Raw genomic sequence first — 21,708 nt, forward strand, 5'->3', positions numbered from 1 at the left:
CGCTTCTCGAAGGGTACATTTTCGAGTGGATTCAATTTGGTTTGATTGAACCACCTTTTCTTCTTTGCTGAGTTATTACCTGAGATGTCCCACGGCTTTGGTTCGGACCAGCGAGAGGATGATGTAGTCGTTCTGCTGACCCTGGAACCTGTCGACGGTCGTCACCTGCAACAACGCAGCCAAACATGATTACTGAGCATCCTGCTCTGATAAAAGCCCTCGAGCCAATTCCCCTTATGCAAGGTAAACGAGAGTGCGTTTTAGCTCGCTGGTGGGAATTCGTTTGAAGAAGAAAAAAATAAAATCCCTTCACCAAAGATACAAGAAGGTGTCTGGGTTTGTGTGGGTGTTATCACCTCGTGACACACCGCCGTCTCTAAGACGGCTTACGGGCATTTGCCGCCACTTTGCCTCTTATACGGACCCCTGAGACTCAGGAGGGAGTCGAGGCTGCTACGGGATCAGAGATTAGTTGTTTTTTTTCTAAACAAGAACAGGGGGGGGGGGGGGGGTAATGCTGGCAAAAAGGGCTAACATAAGTCAGCCAATTTGCTTCGACAAGGTGGTAATGCCGAGAGAGGAGGCTGCACGTAGTGTATTGTGATACATTGGCACAACTTTTGGGCCTCCGAAACGAGCAATAAAGAAAGTAGCTAACCAACCACGATTGCACCAAGCAAGCGCCGCATTAATGCCACAAGCTGAAGACAGCATGAGGAGAGCGTGAAGACAGACCGGTATTATTTCGGTCTCTTGTTGCTGTGCGGAACAGGTGCAGCACCAGAGGCAAAAACAATGTGCTGGTCTACTTTGGCTACAGTTGGGGGATGGCGTGCGTGTTCTGTTTTAAACGACACAATCCTGTCATTCCCAATGACTTGATGAAGATTTGGGAATTTCAAGAATTCATACATTTCAGGACTTTAAAAAAAAAAAAAAAAAAGTTGCTGCTGTTTTGGCTAGCAACAAAGTTCAGTAAAATAAGGCATAGTAAATTCTTGTGTTTGACGTAGCTCTTGTACTTGATCTCATTATATCCGTTTTTTAATTATTATCATCCCGGGAACCTGGGCTGGTCGTTGACATTTTCTCGGTTTTGGCCCCGATGACACATTGTTGGTACATGGCGGAGCCAAAGCTCAGGCACGGTGACCTTTTAAATGCCCATCTCCTTGTGCGGCCATCTTTCTTTCTCTTCAGCTCCTCCTAGCCTGTCAAGCCACCGGCTCACACGCTGCCAACCTAACCCCGCCCCCCCCCATCAGCTTGTCACGAGGCATGCATACTGACTGAAGCCAACAGCGCACCCAATGACAGTGGCGGTCTTATAATATCGTGGGACATTTAGCATGACCAAGCACAATTGCTGACTGGCTGTCACAACAGAGTATGTTTAAAAACGACAAAGACGAGTGAAGACGTGAAAGCTCTGAGATGCTGTTGCCAAGCCCCTTAAAAAATAAATTGAGCAATATTTGAAATCGGAGCTGGCGTCACCGGGCATTCACCTTGTTGGGTTGTCCAAAGAAGTGGTTGCCGGCGCAGCGTTGGTTGATGACGTCGCGGATCAGGTGCTTCTGGCCGTTGTAGGTGGTGAGGATGCTGATGCGGTCGGCCGGGTAGCCCAGCAGACGCATGTACATGAACAGCGCCACGGAATACTCAGCCTCTCCCAGGTTCTGCGCATGGAAAGAGAGGGAAAATTGAAAATGGGCATTTGAGTCCAATTCAAATAAGAAATCGTGACGTTATTTTGCTGTATCACTTCTAACATGAGCGTTTGTTCCTCACATGGGATTATCTATCCAGTTCAACCCAATTCCCAAGCATGAATATAGTCCAAGATTCCCCTGCGCCCTTCAAATACGCCGGGGGGGGAAAAAAAAAAAAATCAGACGCCAGCGGTATGCATTATTCATTCTATTTCAATTAAGCCGGCACTGCAGCCTTTGCTAATTATTGATGGCGCCTCATCAACAGTTCTCTATCCAGCCGTACTAGTCACACCTCACAAAGTGTGACAGCCTTTGTTAGCGCTCTGCTCGATGCTTTAAGATGCTGTTTCTCTTGTCGTCGCTTATCCTAACAGATGAACTCAACCCGTGAGCATGGTGGACGACTAAATATGATGTGCATAAACACCAGGACAGTGATTCGACTCTGCCGGTTCTCTTAATTATAAGTGGAGGGATTCATTAGCAGATCACTCATGGGAACCGTCGAATGTCGACAACAAGGTCAAGTGAACGGCGTCCAAGGGTACTTGACATAAATGGGATGGGTGGTTTTTAATTTGAATTGATATTTTTATTCATGAAATGTGCTGTAGGAATAAAAGATGCCGAGGCTAATAAATTATTGAGCACGAGTGATCAATACTGAATCACTGCGATTCTTCAAACAGATGGCACGGTGCGACTGTCCCAAAGTGTGACTTTTTTTAAATAATTAAGACTTATATTTTGGAGATTCAAATGTAAGATATTTATGAAAGTCTATGACACACCCCACAACCACTTGAGGAATGGCAGCTATTAGAGCGAAGGCCACTTTTTGAAGAGGAGGAAATACAAAACACGACAGAGAGTGCAAGGCAGGACATTGTTGTTGCTGTGTGAGTCAGGGATCTCGGGTGATTCCCTTGAGGAAAGCGCAAAGGGCAAGAGTAAAAAGGGAGAAGAGGTTCATGTGACCCGGAGCCTCGAGAAGTGCACATGCTCTGCATTTTGGAACAATCGTAACGTTGAGGAAAACACGAGCCTGCACGCTGGCCGCCGGATGACATTTTAATGCGATGCATTCAGGGGAACGGGACATTTTAATTTCTCGCTTGGAAGCGGAGACTCATGATTTAGCATCAGGGCTGCCTTTTTTTTTTGTACCTGACACGCTTTATGGATAACTACTGATTTTTTTATTTTTTTTTTGCATAGAGGGAGGAAGTATAATTTATCACTTTCTGTTTTTTCCAATTTTACTATGCACACATTGCAAACATTTCATCTTATTTACATTTTACAACTGTCATAGAAAATAGAGTGGCTGGAGGAATGGCTTTTGTTTATGAATACACTAAAAGTCAAAATGTTGGCCAAGCGTCAAGTCATTTCTCCTCACTCTGCTTTGCTTAAATGTTCGCAAACCGTTGCTGTACCGACCTGGTAGAAGTACGGGTTAGGCTCCGACTCGCCCACGCCGTTAAAGTCCTCCACGTTGATGAGCTGGAAGTCAAAGGTCAAGCCGGGGTTGGGCACCTGGAACTCGGGCAGCTGCTGGACGTGCGGCAGGTTCCCCAGCTGCTTGTAGCGCCAGTTGTACAAATTACACAGACTGGAAGGCCCAAGCCACAAAGACTAATGTTAAAATCACGAGACAACGCCCCAGAACGAAGAGAGTCCCGTCGGAGGACTGACCTAGCGCGAGCGCGTCCCTGCGCGTCCAGGTCTATGGTGGGCACGCCCAAGCGCACAAAGCGAGTGAAGAGCGACTGCTCCATGTTGGAGTACTTCTGGAAGGCCATGTTTTTGATGACTGGGGGCAACTGGTGGTGGTCCCCGATCATGATCCAACGTTTCAGCCTGCTGTAACCATCTTCTGGGTTCTGCAGGATAGAACGGCAACCACATTCGGAGGTGAAAAAATTCCAATGTAGATTCAGTTAGCTTTTGTACTGGGGAACAAAAAGTGTCTACGTGGAGGTTTGATTTTATTAAAGGCTTAAAAAAATACAGTGAGGGGGCAAAATTGATCTTCCTCTGACGTACACCTGGCAGTTAAGTATGTCTCCCTGACTCATTCAGGAAGAAAAGACAACACACGTCCAAAGAGACGACGAGCTCTGGCATTGGTTGTTGCCCGGGCTGATGTGCTTAATGATCTCATCTGTAAACAGACATTAGCGCTATCGCGGACAATTAGGCGCAAGTACCAAAGAAACGCGTCATTACTCTGCCTGGCGACCATCAGTCAGACCGTAATGAACACGGGGAGTCAGGTGATGGAAAGCTTGATGACGGACGGGCGTCGGACTGACCGGCCTAAATTCGACGTGGGGGGAATTCAAAAGAGAAGGATACCTGTAATAGAAGTGGGATGAAGGTCTCGATCTCCAGAATCTGAGCGGCTTCCTCCATCAGGATGTTGTCGTACTGACCAGGAGAATTAGCGATTTTACTAAACAGTCATGAGATACTGAAATTAGGGGAGGTGAGGTTACCTTAAAACCCAGTTCCACCAGGTCGTGACGTTTGAGGGCGGCGTGCGTGCAGGTCATGGCGATGATTTTGGCTTCCTTCACCAGCAGGTATTTAGTGCGGTCCAGGCCGCTTCTGAGCAGCTCGAAGGCCCTGAACTCCTAGCGGAGCAGACGGACGCAAGGTCAGTCAAGACTCGCAAAGAAATTAGACGGTGCTTTTGTTTGGATGCAGCTGAACCATCTAACTTTACTTTTCAGAAGGTGGCAAAAAAGATCCTTCTGCCCCCAAGTCTGAGTTCACTCTACTCTTTGTCATGATTAAGTGCTACGGGAGTGGTTATCGCGGATTGACCCGAGAGAGGTGATACGATCGCGATGGCCGTCCGCGGTACGGTGCGAGTGTGTGGTTATCGCCAGACAAATCACATTATCTGTGTAAGCCAAGAAGGCAACGGAGCTTCAATGGGTATATTGGTTGAAAAAGGGAATATGGATGTGGGGGGAGCGACCAGTCCCGCACGTTGGGTCATACATATTTGATGTGTTACTATTTTAGTCTAAATATCAAAGCAATCAAAAGCTCCATATTTATGAGGTGTACTTTTAAGCCCCGTGGATCCAGGCCAGACGAAGGTCGGAATCGAGTAATGATGCGCTGATGCCAAAGATGCGGTTTTGCGTGAACCAGGAAGTAGCCCACTACGGTAATCAGCCTGTCATTTGCGCACGGCAGACAAATACGCAAAATCAGCAGCGATGCCTCCCTCTTGCGAGTGGGCGTACTGCTGCAGCACGGGCGAGGCCAAGGGAGGGGGTGAGGTGATGGCACCGGATAAATCAAGGTCACCAGACATGTTGGGATATTACCTCCAGTCAATAACACCTTTATTGCTTTTCTGCGGGGCCTACTCGCCGTTCCCATAAATCGGATATCTTATTGTTATCTCTATAGGAATACTTGGTGTGCTAAGAAGAAATGATAAGAGTGAAAAAAGAGGAAACAAGAGCACTCTGGGCGACCAGTGCCATGGCTTCAATGGAAGTAACGGGATGCGGATACTCTTTACTGACTTTTTGACACATACTGTCAATAAGCAACTATTTTGTTACATACAGGTACAGTATCCTAATCATGTACCATGTATGAATCTACAGAAATAGTCAATATGATATTGTGATGATTTATTTACACAACTGCCCAGTCAATGATCCTCTCCTCCGCCCTCGTTGATTACACATTCACGTCTATTATTTGTTGCCGTGGTCACATGAATGAGTTCCACTGTAATTGTCGTTCTAGAAATAACACTGTCATTCCAGAATATACGAGTGTGTGTGTGTGTGTGTTTACGAGTACGACCTTCTTACCTCCAGCTGAGTAAATATCTTCTTAATGTGCCGGAAGCAGCCCTCAGCGATGTCCATGTCCTCCTCGTAGGTGCGGCCCTTGAACACTGGCTGGGGCGCGTTGGCGAAGTACTTGTGGAAGGGGAAGAGCGTCGCCACGGCCTCTACCTCCACCTCCGCACCCGGTTTAGGCTTCACTTTGCTCAGGTACTCTTCCCAACGGGAGCTCACCTGCGGAGGACAGATGTTAAGAGCAGTTAAATGCAGCTTGGGCCAGAAGTATTGGGTCATGTAAATAATTTTTGGTCTCTAAAGACAGTAAAATCCCTCAAAACACAAAGCGCTGAACAGTCAGATGGATCTATATCTGCCCACTCCAACTGCCTTCAACTTTTTTTTTTTTTTTGGGAAGCCAATGAGAGCATATCGGCGCACACTTGAGGGGGTTGCTCGCTCCAGCTGTGAACCTAATAAAGCGGCTTCAACCAACCAGCAGGCAGCCGCAGTCTAAAAATACCCGCTCCCTCTGTGAAAGCAACTCGGACGATGACTTTACCAAGTTGGCTTGTGTGCTCAGTCGGAATAAAACACAATTGGAATAATTGGAAGAAGACGATATTGAGATTGACGAGCGCTGAACTTTTGGAACATTTTTGATATGAGCCATTACTTGGCCGATTCTTTGTTTACACAGCCCCATTCGAATAATAAAAAACTGCTCACTTGGTAGAGGTAGAAGTGTCCCGCCGTCTCGCAGGTGTAGGAGACATCACCGGGAACGCCTAAACTCTCCTGAAACCTTCCCACCTCGGCGAGTAGCTCCAGTCGTCGGGCCAGAACGTAGTTAACCCGGCCGTACCTGCGGATTGGTAACAGGGTGTGGTTAAACATTTTGAAATTATGATCGTTTCTTATATCGGCTTATTTTCACAATAACTTCAGGATGAATACACACCATGTTTAAAAAAATGATATTGATCACATTTAATTTGGGGAATTGATGTTCCATTGACAGGTGTTGGCGCTTCTGTCCTCAATGGAGAACGAGCGCGTCCTTGAGGACGGTGTGTGTGCTTGGCTCCATGTGGCTGATTAGTCTCAACGCAATCAGAGAGCGGCATTAAGTACACACAGACAGGAAGTGGGAGGCTTGGTAGAGGTTACACTATTTTTAGACCGTGTGCAAAGATCCTCAGTCAGCACATGACTAAAAAGACAACAACCCAGCTTCGCCTAACTTTGGAAAGAAAAAAAAAAAGGCAGGTGACCTAGATGCCTCACCTGCCATGCAGCAGCTCTCACATAGAGAGGGCGACACAAGTTGCTGCTTATAACCTTGGCCCGGAAACACGAGACCAATTTACCACCCGACGTGATACAGTGGTGCCTTCAGTGACCCAATCTTCGAGGACATTTTTATTTTTTTTTGCTTTGACCCCAAAAACATTTTCTTCCCTCCCCCGGTTCAAGTTTACTGTCAATGTAAATATAAAACAAAGAATAATGCATTTTCTGTTTAAAACAACCACAAACTAGCTTAAGTCAAACACAGAAAGCAAAACGCCATTGATGTCACCGGGGTGGAAGGAGTAGATGCATGTTACTACAAGGCGTACGCACGCCGGCGGGGACCCCAAACCTGCATAATTTACAGACTAGCTGGGCCGCGATTCATAAGCGCATGTGATCACACACACACACACACGCACACACACACACACACACACACACGAAAGAGGGCACATGCACAATCACCCCCGCCCCCCACACCTCGCTATAGGGTGCAATTTGCTCTGTGCTACAGATGGATAAGGCGGTAATTAGCAAGGTCGCCTATAAGACAACTTTAAATAGTAACATCATAAGAAATGTTAATTAATACTCAATGGCACTGGCCTATTTATATTCAGATGCTCCCAGGGTAGTGACTCATATTAAAAGAGGCAACCTTTGCTTTTTATTTTTCAATTTCAAAACCAGGTGTCTGTGACTGACGTGCTGTTAGCAAGTAAAGTACCGAATCGTAGTAGCTCTAAGTAGAGTGTCATAATACACGTACGGGAGTATCGGATGTCTCTGTTTTGACTGAGACTCGTTAAGCATGTGGGCAGCTGGGCAAGTGGTAAGTGAGTGTGTGTTGGCTTTGACTTCTAAGATAGTTCTGAGAAGTTTGTTTGCATAGACTGGCATCTCCCGCCGGTGTCTTTTTTCGTGTCATCGCCGCCTTGGCCGTCCTCACCTGCTGAAGTCCTTCTCAGTCTCCAGTTCTTCTTCTCCGTGGCCAAGACGCAGGAGGTGGCGCTCGTCGATGTCCAGTGCCATGATCTTTTCAAACAGCTGGTTCAGAGCCTGGTGGGCGCGAAGCGGCAGGGAAAGGCATGAGACGCGGCCCGTAAAGACAGCGACATTTACTCGTTAGGTCATGTAAACAACGGCGGGCTGACCTGGTTGGAGTGTGTGACTATGAGCGTTCTCTGATCGGGAAAGTTGTGGTAGATGTTGGAGATGATTTGGACGGCGACGTCCGTCTTGCCGGTACCTGGCGGTCCGACAACCTGGGGACAAAAAAACTTTTGAGTCAGCAAGCTTCCATCTTGCATCCTGGAACAGATTGTGCTTGACCTGAGAGGTTGCAGTGTGTCTGTTTGAAGCTAAAGGAAGCATCAGTGTCTTTGAGGCCTCTCATTTAAGGCTCATTTTAGCAGGGGGCGGTTGTTACCCCCCAAAAAATATATCCTCGCCTAAGCATCTCAGGTGAGTCATTTCCGCCGGAAAATAATGAGTGTAATTTAGCATTCCCGAATAAATCAGCGTGTAATCAGCCGACATAAAAGAGGAGGCAGGAGGACGGCGTGGCGGCTGCCGCGTGTTTACTGTTACTTCTAATGACCACCGCAACAGTCTCAGAGGAAAGGGCGTTCGGCTGTTTCATGACCCGGATCCTTAAATTAACCGCAACCCTTCGGCAAGGAGCAATCGTAACATTTTATTGCTAAAAAGGAAAAGTTGGAAGTGGCCTTTGAAACACAAGTAGAGGGCTGGAATGGCGTGGCACATTTACTATTATAGAATGATATATAATATAAATGTGGTAGAATGCCTGCTTCAAAGGCTCGGGTTGAAAAGATTTTCTCCTTCCCACGACGCAATCGTGTTTGGGGGTTGTGCATTTGCACGCGGTCGCTCTCGAGCAACTTACCATGGTGAGCCCAGGCTGCATGCCGGCTCGGATGGCTTCGATCTGAGTAGGCGTGAAGTGAATCGTGTTCCTGGAACGATGTTATTAAGGCAGGCAATTAGTCCGGCAGTATAACTTGATTTAAGGTCCAATTTGGACAATGTAATTTAGAAACACTGAGGCCAGGGTGGAACAAGAAGAATATGGATGAAGAGTGTAAAAGACAGCAAGATGATTCAAGAAAATCATTTCTGTGGATCCATGGCTAGAAATTACTTAAAAAAAGACAAATATGCTAATGTTAGCATAGCAAGGTTGATTGCGCACCTTTTGGGCTGGTTATAAGGGTAAGGCCCACGGTTGGGGGTGACATAGGGCTCAACAATCAATGTTTTGTCCTCCTCGTCCACCTTGACGTCATCATTTGCCTTCCTCTTCTTCCCTTTCTCCGTTTGGGGTGAGACTGGAAATTTAATTCTTGTAACACAGAGACAAACAAAATAGATAAGATGCCTGCATATATTTTTAATCAAATTAAAAACAAACATCTGATGTTCACCTGAAGGGCGGGACTTGTAGTTCAAGGTTCTCCTCAACGACCTTAATGGACGAACCGGGGAAGCAGGAGCGCAGGTGGTCCAAGGACAGAAAAGTGTCATTGAAGTCCAATGTGGAGATCTGATTGGGCATCTTGGAGTAGTGGGCGCTGCCCGGGTCGCCGTAGCCGAGGATGATGTCATGGAGCCAGTCTGGGACGACGCACTCGGTGTTCATCAAGTTTCGGATGGTCTCCAGAACGGCCTAAAGTGACGAGCATTGGAACGAGAGACGGGTAATTGAGAGGGTTGAGTGTTTTTGTGACAACATCCCACAGGAGGCTTTGATGGGACAGCGTGAAACTCGTACAGCTGTCAATTTGGTTTTAATGAGCTTCAACGGTGCCTGGCGCCTGCTGCGTCAATCAGCGGGAAAGAAACATGTTTGCTTTTATCTGTGCTGAACATCAAAGATGCACAAGAATGTTCCGTGAATACCCATCAGCTCCCGACGCCTTTGCCGAAAACATCTGTCGTTCTTGCCGTGTGGGTAGAAAACGGCAGATCTATGCATCCCGCATTGGAAAATGGCAGATTTAACAAAGCCCCACTTGAGTAGCTTTCAAACAAAAACACAAAGTAGGGTGCGACGCACAAGTTCTTGCGGGGTTTCAACTTAACTTGACCTACATAAAAACATTGGGATTTTGTCTCCTCTTAACCTTAATAAGCTTTTATCTTTGAAGGCTGTATTCCTACACTAAGCTTCCACTCTGAGAAGGGCGCACGATGGGCCGTAATCTCAGACGTGCCCCGGCTCCAACCTTAACAGTTACGACACCCGAGTGATTGCGAGTGGCGCAAAGAAGGAAATGCCTTTCGGATTGTTAATGCGCTCCAAACCTTAAAGTTGTTCTCCTTTGGCTTGCGCCTCATGATGATGTTGAAGGTCTCGTACGGGTCCTCGGTGCCCGCCTGAATGCTGCTGGTCATGTCCTGCTGGTATTGGTTGGGGTCCAGCCAGACACGGAAGGTTCTCGAGTCGCCCCGTAGTTTGGGTTTTGGTTCGGGACCTGCATAGCAATGTGACAATGTAATAGCGGTGAATGAATGAAAATACCAAACAAAGTTCATCCGGCAGCAATGACAAAGAAACCATCAGGGGCCCTAAAATTGAACCTTGTGGAACACTATGAAACATTGAAGCAGGGTCGGACTTAGAGGACCCAAAATTAGCAAACAAAGTCCTTCCAAGGATTGAAACCACCCTAGAGCGCTGCCACTAATGGCCACCTAGCGTTGCAAATGTGCTGACAATCAGGTCCAACAGGACAAGACACACACTTACGGTTTGTTTTTTTAACTTTTCTATCAGTGTGTTTCCAAACATTAAAATGACTTAAACATTAGGATAGCAACTAGGCACACTTAGAACGCCGTCATGTCTAAGATGGCAGTGCTTTGCCTTTTTTTAGAATGAGGAATGTGGATGCGGGGCCTGACAGGCGGCCACGCAGCGAGAGGCTGCGAGGTATGGGGGTTGGTGCTCACTGATGGATGTCTGCGGAGATTCATGTGTGGCGCATTGGGGAAGGCAGAGGCCAGAGGAGAGTGACAGTCAATCCGTCTGACCTCCTGTTGTGTGTTTGCATGGCTGTGTGTGTGGCTATGCTGAGATTTTAGAATTCTCCTGGCTTTGGGGGAAAAAAAGCATGCAAGCAACATCCTTGCCGTGGAGGATAACATTTTGTCTTAGAGGGCTCTTATTGTATTCTTTTTGTGTGTGTGTGTGTATATAAAATAAAAAAAATCTCATCTTGAATTAAAGTGATCTGAATGCCTGGGCATGTTTTTTCAAGTGGGCCACTACCATTTAGGGGGGGAAAAAAAAGCTCTGCTCGCTGCATATTTAATGCAAACCGAGAGGAGAGGACAGCGAGGGCATACCAGGGATTCGTGCTCTGACAAACGGGAAGTGCAAAATAAACCAATGCCTGCTAGGGGTATTTGGTGCAAGCGAGGAACAGCATTCACTGGAAGGTACAGTGATAAATATCCTATCACCATGTTACTGTTGGATATTTTGCTTTCTAGGAAAGAGACAGAGTTTAATATTACTTCTCAAAAGGACACAGTTGATCTGATATGATAACAGTTACAATCAGATTATTTCCTCAAGTGAAATGTGAGGCGTCTAAGAGAATGCGTCGAACGTAATAAATAGAGAAAGCCGTACAAGGTAACGCTAGCTAGTTGCCGCTGTGTTTCACTTCTTATTCGCCTCCGTCTGAACTTCCTGTCCTGGCTGTCACACCGCCTCAAGAGATAAAGCTGTAGCCTGCGCTTCGTGTTGTTTATTGGGTTGTCATGACTCCAAGAGTGACTGACGCCCTGTCACCGTTCCAGAGGCTGGTATCTCAGAGCCGAGGGGAAGCAGACAGCCCCTCGCGTGAAGTCAGTGGAGATGACAGCTCGCCCGCGAGCGCCGTTCCCCCTTTAGTTGCGGCCCAAGTCGGAAGAACAACTTGGCTCAGCTTTTAAGTGTCCCGGAGTGAGTTTAATCAGACACTCCCCTCTGGCGTTTGATTGGCCACTACTAAAGTCGCCTCAGAGGTTGCGCAATTCACAACACGAGCAAAATTTGGAAAAAAAATAAAGCCTCCGTATCCGGTGAAACGTCAGCAAATGTCCGGAGACTCCAGCACCTCCCGTGAGACGTCAGATCAATAAGAGAGAACACAAACCCAAATCCTGTGATGATTTGCAAATCCTTTACAACATACAATATTCATTTGAATAAAAGTTTCATAAAAGGGGGTCGTTTGTGCCGGGAAGAGACTATTTCCATTTCTTATCATTCCTAATGGGGGAAAAAAAATTGTCCGGCAAACTGAACAATCATTTCTGACTTATTATTTGAAGTTGCTGGGTTACTTTGAAGTTGCATAAAGCCCTCCAAAGACATTGATTCACACGAGTCAATGTTTGGCTTGATTCTGCAGGACTTGCACATCCTTCAAGGTTTGCGCCGCCACATCCAACCCATGCGGCCAAATGAAATGAATCGAATAAGGTGAAATGGGTGCACGGGGGGCAGGGCCCTCGGCTCTCGGGCGTTGTCTCCGTCGACCTCAGGTTAATGTGATGTTAATGCCAATAGGTCAGTGGTCAGGTCTTACAGTGGCTGTCCCCATGACAACGCCACTCGTGACCCCCTCCCAAGGATCGGCTGCTGGGGATGATTGCTTTGATGGCAAGGCTGGATATTATGGATCATTCTCCGTCCGTCCGTGTGAGCGCGCGCACGTACCTTCCTCGATGACACGCCCTTGCTCATCCAGCATGCCCTGCACCTCGCAGCCCCTCACGTACACGAGGCCCGTCTGCGCGCCGAAGGCTTGGCGCCGGTCGAAGCGCGTGCCGTAGGGCATGGTGGGACGCACCGTGATCAGAAAGCAAACGTCGTGCTTGCGCAGCCCTGCGGAGGAGGCGTTTGAGAGTCAGTTAAGACGGAAAGGTGGACGGGGACAGATCGGCGGCCCGGCGGAGAGAGGGAGAAAGTGCCCTGTCAGCGTGCACCTGATCTTTAAAACATGAAGTCTTAATTATAGAAGCGGCAGGAAAGGAAGTGATACTGTGGTTTGGAGGAAATAGATGATTAAAGCATGCCATTTGAAAGGTCTCGCTGCAGAGAGTATTAAGTGGCATAAAGAGTATGTGGAAGTTTGACGTCAATACTTTTGTCAGCTGCTATCTCATTTCTGCAAATTTGGAGCGAGGATTACAATTGTCAAAATTGACAAAGCCTCAACACTGGGTAAAAATAACTGAGTGATTAAAAATTCTACTACTTGAATTTAGTATTTATTCCACAAGCCGTTTTACCTTCCCACTCGTTCTTGATGTGATCCTTCACGTTGAGGTGGATGGTGACGTCGGCTCGCACGCGCGCCGGCCAGCTCTCGCCGATGTTGGGCTTGGCCACCTCCACGATGGTGAAGGTGGTGATGGTCTGAGCCATCCTGGCCCAGCCGCCGAACACCACGCCGCCGTACTCGGACTGCCTGTGACACACGGAAAAGAGGGTGACGGCGAGAGGTGTGACAAGCGCCGCGGGCCGCTGTCAAGCTTGAAACGAGTTGCATTTGGGGCGGCGACAAACAGCTCCGCCGCTGAGTTGTTTACTTTCGCGCTGGAACAAGTAAAAAGTTGCGACGGCGCTTGACGTAATGGGAGCACTTATTATGTTAAGCAATGGGTTTCCAAATGCGCCGTAGCGACTGTCACAGTCTTTGAATTAAATATAATCGATGTGCCGTGCCGTGCCGTTGCACCACGAGATAGGAGTCTTAACTGTTCTGCACTCTCCATTCGTGCAAGTTGAAAAGGATTTAAGTGCGCTCTTGCTCAGTTACAAACGGCCGGAACAATGCGACGGTCAACCCCTGCAGATTCACTGTTTTGCTTACCAGGGTTTCATGCGCCACACCACATCTTCGATGTCCTGTCGGATCTCGTAGGTGGACTCGAGGCGGAACAGGTTGAAATTCCTCAGCAGGTAGTCGTGGAGGGTCAAAAACTGAAGGTTGAGCTTTGGGAGCGCAAGGCAGCCTGAAAAAGAAAGTCACGTGTGAGCAAAAAAATAAATTAAAAAAAAAAAAAAAAAAAAGGCCTCGCTTTTATTGGATTGCGTACCTTCACCAGAGAAGTACTCCGTCGGGACAATATTCTCATCCCAGATTATCTTCTCTGTGGGGTAAAGGGGCATCTGGTTGAGTTGTTCAATTTGAGAGATTCTGCGCTCGTGACGAGACACCTAAAACAAGATCAAAACATTCAGACATAGAAGCAGTTAAGAATTATAGAATAAGCTTCCCCCTCATTTTAAACACCGGCAGGTGTGTGTGTGTGTCAAATGTGAACTTGCCAGGAGCTCCAGCAGAACCTTCTTGTCATAAGTGGTGTCTTGTTCCTTGGGGAGTTCAGGCAACAGACACAAGTAAGATGCCACCCGGTGGAGCATATTAGGGCTGCAGAGAGAAAATAGTGGCGGGAGTCCATTAAAAAACATTTAATTATGTTGCAATTGACTAGAAATATTTAACATAAGTACTATTTGGAAATGCAAAATTATTCTCTTAATGGCGTATGCATGATCTTTGTTAGAAATAAGGGATTTACCCTTAAGAAAAAAACACATTGCCATCCATCTATTGTCGCCATGCTCGCTCAATTTATGAGGATTTCCCCAGCGGCGCTATCGCAGTTCTTGTGAAATCCCACGGCCTTATGGGATCCGTTGCTCCTGTTAGCTCTGCGACACAAAGCCGCTCGTCTGTTTGCTTTGACATTTGCGGTCCCGCCACGTCAGCGCGTGTGCATTAAATGAGCCGGGCCGCATGGATGCGACAGGATTATGGAAAATCAAAGTCTCCGCAAGCAGAGGTGTGGCTTAATCAGGTTGACGTGCAATCGCACAGACAGCGCCCGCGACAAAAAAAAAAAGAAAAGTCAGGTCGGGGAGGGAGACGGGCCGGGCTCTGGCAACAAGCGTGACCTGTTCTGGACAGCCACACGTGTACCCTTGCAAAGTCACGACACGGCGAGTGGATGACAATAATGCCAGCGCTGCACTTTTCTGGCCGGTGGGTGACCTGGCACAGGCAGAGTGGGCATCCCTGCCCCTCAGTAAGACGGAGCAACGATGACTGGACCGGGTCATGATTGACAGCTGAATCACTGGCTGTGCAGCAAGTTTAGGTTACAGCCTATTGATGTGGTAATCTTTTTTTCCTTACTACTAAAAGACTACTGGATCCTATTGTCTAGCCAAAAGTATAGTTTTACCTAATACCTATAAAAACGTCAATGTAGCAAGACATCAAAAGTGTAAAAAAAATCTAACGTGAGGAAGAAACTAAAAGCTGAACAGAAAATACATATATTAATCGTTGGTTGCATTCCACAAAGTGCTGTCTTTGATCATGTATTAAATTCATTTGCTGGCCTAAAATGACTCTCTGGTGCTTTGTGCAAGTGTCAGAAGTTTCTATTTATAGGCAAAGCTGCGCAATAATACTCAGTTTGTGTGTTTTGGGGAATTAGCAGATACATTCGGAGGGAAGGGTGACTGGGAGCTTAGTGAGAGGGTTGCGCGGCAGGAATAAAGTGGCATTAGCATGAGTTGCTCGGATGGGAGGGGAAAAAAATTGCCTCGTGAAATCTGATTGTGGCTTATTTCGGAAGGGGGGAGCGGCGGGGGTGACAGTTGCGGATCGGAGAACAATGGCGTTCCGAAAGCTGGAGGCTGGGAGGGGAAAAGGAGCTTGCCGGAATATGTGAAATGATTCAGCAGGAGTATTAACTCAATTCAGCGATGCTCGGCTCATAAACCTCCAAAGAGACAGTGTGAGGTCCAAGCACTTCTAATCTATGACAGGAGAGGATGATGGATGGTGAAGAGGAATTTTATGTTGTGTCGAGCCAAAGGTTTGCGAGATGTGTTTTTTTTTTTTTTTAATGTCTGTGGGCCATACAGTACGCGCTTGGATGGCATCCGGATAAAAACTCCTTTGTTTACAGCTGAAATCAATACTACTGGTCCCACGTGGGAATATAAATATTATTTTTACAATTTATTGACCAATATAGTGTTGAAAATCACTGTGTTGTGTTGGAGTTGAAATATAGGCATCCTTATTGCCCCTGACAAAAAAACGACGCCTACTTTGGCTGAACATATCCATTCTTGTAAAACCCACGTTAAGCACAAATTATAAACCCCTCCACCAAACAATTTGTCCTGCTTTAAATTTTTAAGTGAGCCAATCATATTGAGCTAACACGGCAAATCAGAGCAATTAAACTATAGTAGGATCAATTACAGGCGCTTAACTGCTCGAGCCTCGTTTGGCGAACTCAACTTTCCGAGCCCCTCGTAAATCTGAATGTTCATATTCACCTGAAACGGGAGTGAAGGCCGCACAACGGAGCGTTTTATGCGGTTTTTGGCTCTGTGGCGAGCTAATACGATGTGACAAACACAGCTGTTCAAAGAGTTTATTCTCAAGCCGCTGCAAATCGATGAAATTAATGAGGCGTGCCTCCCGCTCTCTGGCTGCTACCAGCTGCTTGTCGGGGGGGGGGCAGCGCCGGCTGCCATTTAGCGGCGGCACTCAGGCGCTAACGCTCGTGCCGTTCATCACAGACTTAACACGGTGGCGCGTAATGTGGACTTGTGTCGGATGAGCTTACGAAAACGTGCATTTTCCCTCATTTACCTGAGCGAACCAAAATGTTTGGTCAGGGATTCGCGGGTGTCCACTGCAGCTACGTTGGCCAGAGCAAAGTCGTGCAGCTCCGGGAAATGGGCAAAGGCTGCTCTCTGCAGAAAAAAGAAAGATGACATTCTTGTGAATGTAAATGTGCGCTCGGACGTCAGTTAGTGGTAGCTGTAGCGGTAGTGCCGCAAAACCCATACTGATTTAAACACATCAAGGGGGATGAGACAATTACTCAGCGTGGAGAGTAATTTTTTTTCAAGAGGAGCTTGAGGGCGGCAGGATAACAAAGTGCTGCAGCTAAGTGGAAACTGGAGTACTATACCGCAGGTTGTGTGCTTATCAATTGATTTGTTTTTGGCTGTGTATTCTCAAATGTGTCACTTAGTTAGCATCAATGATTAACATCGAGCACGAGCCAGTCAGTGAGAGCTGGTCAACATCTTTTATTAGTAGCGCATCATCTCGTAAACTTCTGTTGATCAGTGTCATCTGTTTACAGCTGGTTAATGTCAAAGAGTTAGCATCAACAATTAGCATTCGCTCATTACGATCAATAGTTTGCTCCCTCTAGTGATATTGACCTGGTTATCAGCGACTAGCATCAGCCGCTAGCTTGTGCCGGTTACCTGCAGCGATGTGATTTGGTCATAGTGCAGTGTGGTCATCTCCTTCTCCGTCAGGGCGTTTCCCGTCTGGTCGTTAATCTCAAAGCCCGTGTAGAACTTGAGCATGTCGAGCAACTGTGCAGGGGTGGGGGGATATGAGTCATGTTTTTCTCGTCGACCGCCTTTCCATCTTGTTGTACCTGACAGAAGAGGTGGCCCTCCTTCTCCCGCTGGGTGAGGCTGGAAAGGTGGCAACTGACCACCAGGTGGGAGTCATCTAACACTGTGTTGAACCAACGTCTAGTGGGGAGCAGGGCCTAAAAACACAAGACATTATAGTCATTTCCCTAGAGGGCATTAAAAGGAGGACCAATTCTAGCAATTTATATCAGGACCACTGGGAAGCGAGGACCTCCTGTATTGTAAGCAATGAGATTGTCCAGGTGTGCAACATATCTTAGTGGAGTATGAAAAGAAACCTCACAGGAGGCACACAAGCTCTCAACAACAAAATCAGCACAATCTGGACTCTGATCTCGCCCGGTCCGGCTTTTCTTTTGACAGAATAGTGGCAGCGACACAGTGTTAGCGCAGAAGGGACGACTTGACGTGAGAGTTTGATTTAGTAGCCGGTGGCAGCGCAGTAACACAGGGAAAAACAGGGGAGGGGGCGGGGGGGGTTGAAAGCTGTCAAAATGAGATAGTGGAGCGGCTTTGGTGGGAATAAATCGGCTCAACTTGTTGATAAATTGACAGACTGAGCAAAGGGGTCACTGAGTGGCCACCAAAATACCCCCCTTTATAGAATATGATACTAGTGAATATTCTGAAATGAACTGACAAGATGGCTTCAAAGGCTTCAGGTACAGCAAGTGATCTTCTCGTTTATCCAGCAATAATCTCGAATCTACACGGGGAGAATAAAACATCTGAGGAGAGGCGGGATCTTCTTCCCACCCCTTCTGCTTTCATTCCGAGAGGGGGAGGTGTATAGATTTCAGGCGATGGAAGCTTTGTAAAAGGAGAAGGCTTGAAGGACAGGACGCCGGTCTCCGGAGACAGCGGGCCGGGCCGGCCGACGGGCCGATGCCAGGAACGGCAAGGCCGACCTGTCAGCAAGATGGAATCTATACGGCGCTCCCGCTTGTAATATGAGATGTTGCACACGCAGCAACACCTTATGGAACCTTGTGTCTCTATCCTCGGTCGCGACCGTTTCTCCACCGCATCTTCAGGCACTTTGCCCCATTAAACGACTTGAAGATGTCTGCTATGTGATTGGCGCTGAACAATGAGGAGAAGCCCATCTGGTACGATTGCGTGCTGACTCTTTTGTCTTACCTCGAGGTCGATCATGAATTCAACGAATCTCTCGCAGTAATGCACCTTGTCCATGCTGATGCTCCCTATAAGAGGGGACAAAAAAAAGGCACGGACATGTTAGTTTGTAAAGAAAAGTGAGAGACACAAACAAACGTGGAAGGCAGGCAGGCAGGCACAATCACGCGCCAGCATGTGCAGCAGGTGCTGAGAGTGATGTGCACCCCGCTGGCTTTGCCAACGTAATCTATTGTGTCAGCTCTGAATTCCACCTAAACACACAAGTGTTCCGTTTTTAGTCTTCCAGGTGGGCGGTGGGGGGGCCTCCACGTCGGCCCGCATTACGAGCTGCCGACGGCGTGGCAGTGGGGGGCTCACGTTCCTTCTGCACGACGCCGAAAAGGGAGGGACGAGCGCATCGGGTCGAAAAGGCCACTCTTGTATTGATATTTGATCGGTGTTATTTCAGGCCGAGTGACACCACAATGAGGGTAATAATAATGTTTACCTGACGACGGTATTGAATCGAGGACCCCGTGAAACTTTTTTATGAGAGACGAGAGGAATGTTCGCTCCTTTTTAGCCCTAAAAGATGACAACAAAAATAAAAGAACAAAGAGAGAGTGAATCAAAGGCAAGTTTTTTGTTGTTGTTTTTTTTTGCTAGCCCGAGCAAAAGAGAATCTAATTAACTGTTCGGCTGCATCGGCATCCATCTTGTCAAATTTTTTCTTGATGAGATTCCAGAACTTTTGTAGCTTGGGAACTTTCTTCAGCTCGTGCTGGAGTCGGGACTGGAGAAATGCAACAAAAACAATTTCAGGGGTGTTACCTTCAAAGGTTGATTGATAAAGAAATACTTTGTGTGTGCAATCTTACTGGTAATAGGCACATCCACATAGGCAGAGAGATGAGCTGCTGCACCTGCTCTCTGATCAAGTCTACCTCCTAACCGAGAGAGAGAGAGAGAGAGAGAGAGAGAGAGAGAGAGAGAGAGAGAGAGTTAACAACATATATAAAGCACCAACTACTTTTTTTTTTTTTTTTTAGCTTCAGTGCATTAACAAAATCCCAGCACTAAAATATTCCGAAGGTTTTACAGGAGCACATCAATAGCGAGTATGCAACTGTAGCACATTTTCAAATGAGACCTCTGCAGTGCTTCAATGCAGCACTGGACAAGACATGGCGACCAAAATAACGTGACCCAGTGCAACACTGCCACCTTGTGGACAAAATAAAGCACTGTGTGATGTACTAGGCAGTGAACCGTCTTACCCCCTCACTCAATCAAATGTATTCAGTAAATTCATGTAAGAATAATGATGTCACAAACAAGTAAATGTTTATGATTAAATATCATGAGCAGTTTTTATATCAGTTCCTGCAGAGTTGCAAAATTGTGCCTACTTTCCAGTAAAGTCCTGGAACAATTTCCATGGGAAGAATTTAGTATAAATTCAAAGTTTGTTCGATTTGATTATTAATGTGTTTGGTCACTCTCCCACCCCTAGATAGTGTATGTGAGATATGAGTACATACAAGACTATTGAAGCAGTGGTCAAGAAACTCCAGCAGCACCGTTTGCTCCCTCAGAGTGAGACCACCTTGGTCGTCAGCCAACAGGGCTTCCATCACGCATTTGAAAAAGAACGAAAAATGCTCAGGCTCCTTCTTGAACACCTGAAAAGAAACAGTTGCTGGAGTTTAATATATCCGGTGTGTGTGGTATGTCAAATAGTATTTGTTACCTCCCAGGCTGGCACATTTTCCCTGAATTTCTCATTGACAATGCAGCAAATAGACATGAGAAAGGCGTTGCTGGAAACTTCCGGAGAGTAGTTGACCCAAAGATAGTTCTCCAGGTACTGACTGCAAGGAGATTAAAATATATATAATTAGACCCAACAACATTGTTTTGTTTTTAGAGGAGGCGTTAATGAAGGTACCTGAACTCTAGCAACATTATTTTTCTGATGGCAAATCTGAAAAGAAAATGACAAAATCAACATATTAGCTCCAAAATGTGACGTAGATTGATTTTCCAAATGTTACTTGTAAAAGTGCTTACTTGGACATAAGAATTTCTTTTTCATAAATATCTTCCATCACCTACACACAAAGACGGCAATATTTTGAATGATCTTACAGGATTAGAATCAAACCGGCAGCAATGCACACAAACTCACCTTCGGGTCAAACGGCAATTTGTTTTTTGTATGAGGGGCCCAATATTTGTTAGCAAGCTGAAACAAAAGTATAAATAAATAACTTGTTAAAACATTTGATTAAAAACAAAAGTCTCTTCTGAATTGTGCGGTTGAGCAATTTAATAAGATGAAATACTTATGAATGCACTTTTTGGCATAGTTTATGGGAGACATTGTTTTATATTTATTGAAATGTTATAAATCACGTAAATCCTGTCATGAGATTTTTTATTTGAACGGGGGCAGAAATGTTAACCATAACAGACATGTAATAAAAATGAAAACTCTTTGTAATCATACTGTCAACAAAATTTGTGATTTTTATATTATTTCATTTATTTAATGTACGTTTTCTAGGTTGATTACTGCAGACGTGTGTTTTCCCGTTACCTGTGTGACATATTCAGCATTAATCTGGGATACAGATGGCGCCGCAACCTTTTTAGATGGCGTTTCCTTCTCCATTTTGGCTGTCCCAAGCATCTTTCCGTATCAAACTGCCAGCAAAATATGACAAAAACACGACATTCGTCCATTATCTGAACCGCTTATTGTATCATACAAAACATACGCGTGAATGAATGAAAAGTGAGCAACTCGTAAGGCTAGCAAAGTTTCTAACTAACTAAACATGTTGGTGCCGTACAAATGTCTAAGCAGATGAGCTGCTACAATATCATATTAGTAATATGCTTCCACAAATACTTTTAATGGTAAAGTCAAGACAATAGTCGGGCAAGACTTACCTAAATGAATCGATGTATGTATTTGGGACTTTGGCTAAGCTATTGTGCACACACACGATAACTTCTCATTATGTTACAGAGACTCCATGGACTTCTGACTGTTGTGGCGAACTCGAATATGAAAATTTAACAAAAAAACAGACCTTTATAATAGTATTCTTTCAGGATAGATGTTGAGAAACGTGTCCGGGTTTTTAACGCATGTAACACAACAAAACGCGCAGAACGCGACACACTTCCAGGTTAAAGTCCGCACAGAAATGGACTCCGCTGGGAAACAACAGCAAAC

The 21,708-nt window shown here is 46.2% G+C and overlaps 1 protein-coding gene across 3 annotated transcripts in view; it reads right to left on the bottom strand.

The window, feature by feature from the left end:
* The window catches only part of aqr (aquarius intron-binding spliceosomal factor), a 25,488-nt gene extending 3,792 nt beyond the window's left edge, over nucleotides 1–21,696 (bottom strand). For 2 of the 3 annotated variants that reach the window (XM_061301321.1, XM_061301319.1), the window contains exons 1-33: nucleotides 21,420–21,690; nucleotides 21,064–21,170; nucleotides 20,653–20,709; nucleotides 20,535–20,575; nucleotides 20,413–20,448; nucleotides 20,215–20,335; nucleotides 20,006–20,146; nucleotides 19,343–19,411; nucleotides 19,157–19,257; nucleotides 18,973–19,049; nucleotides 18,486–18,550; nucleotides 17,345–17,461; nucleotides 17,166–17,279; nucleotides 16,537–16,640; nucleotides 14,184–14,286; nucleotides 13,952–14,072; nucleotides 13,726–13,867; nucleotides 13,142–13,320; nucleotides 12,567–12,734; nucleotides 10,160–10,329; nucleotides 9,280–9,521; nucleotides 9,048–9,197; nucleotides 8,742–8,811; nucleotides 7,987–8,097; nucleotides 7,782–7,891; nucleotides 6,266–6,401; nucleotides 5,564–5,773; nucleotides 4,217–4,354; nucleotides 4,077–4,148; nucleotides 3,414–3,601; nucleotides 3,159–3,330; nucleotides 1,509–1,679; nucleotides 80–165 (exon numbers count right to left, since the gene is read on the bottom strand). In XM_061301321.1, coding sequence (XP_061157305.1) covers nucleotides 80–165; nucleotides 1,509–1,679; nucleotides 3,159–3,330; nucleotides 3,414–3,601; nucleotides 4,077–4,148; nucleotides 4,217–4,354; nucleotides 5,564–5,773; nucleotides 6,266–6,401; nucleotides 7,782–7,891; nucleotides 7,987–8,097; nucleotides 8,742–8,811; nucleotides 9,048–9,197; nucleotides 9,280–9,521; nucleotides 10,160–10,329; nucleotides 12,567–12,734; nucleotides 13,142–13,320; nucleotides 13,726–13,867; nucleotides 13,952–14,072; nucleotides 14,184–14,286; nucleotides 16,537–16,640; nucleotides 17,166–17,279; nucleotides 17,345–17,461; nucleotides 18,486–18,550; nucleotides 18,973–19,049; nucleotides 19,157–19,257; nucleotides 19,343–19,411; nucleotides 20,006–20,146; nucleotides 20,215–20,335; nucleotides 20,413–20,448; nucleotides 20,535–20,575; nucleotides 20,653–20,709; nucleotides 21,064–21,156 — 3,875 coding nt within the window. In that variant the 5' untranslated portion in view covers nucleotides 21,157–21,170; nucleotides 21,420–21,690. Of the gene's footprint in view, nucleotides 1–79; nucleotides 166–1,508; nucleotides 1,680–3,158; nucleotides 3,331–3,413; nucleotides 3,602–4,076; nucleotides 4,149–4,216; nucleotides 4,355–5,563; nucleotides 5,774–6,265; nucleotides 6,402–7,781; nucleotides 7,892–7,986; nucleotides 8,098–8,741; nucleotides 8,812–9,047; nucleotides 9,198–9,279; nucleotides 9,522–10,159; nucleotides 10,330–12,566; nucleotides 12,735–13,141; nucleotides 13,321–13,725; nucleotides 13,868–13,951; nucleotides 14,073–14,183; nucleotides 14,287–16,536; nucleotides 16,641–17,165; nucleotides 17,280–17,344; nucleotides 17,462–18,485; nucleotides 18,551–18,972; nucleotides 19,050–19,156; nucleotides 19,258–19,342; nucleotides 19,412–20,005; nucleotides 20,147–20,214; nucleotides 20,336–20,412; nucleotides 20,449–20,534; nucleotides 20,576–20,652; nucleotides 20,710–21,063; nucleotides 21,171–21,419 lie in introns of all 3 variants that reach the window. The other variant, XM_061301320.1, reaches the window with a different exon arrangement.
* Nucleotides 21,697–21,708: the final 12 nt, after the last annotated feature.

This window comes from Syngnathus typhle, linkage group LG16 (genome assembly GCF_033458585.1).
Source record: "Syngnathus typhle isolate RoL2023-S1 ecotype Sweden linkage group LG16, RoL_Styp_1.0, whole genome shotgun sequence".
NCBI lineage: Eukaryota > Metazoa > Chordata > Actinopteri > Syngnathiformes > Syngnathidae > Syngnathus > Syngnathus typhle.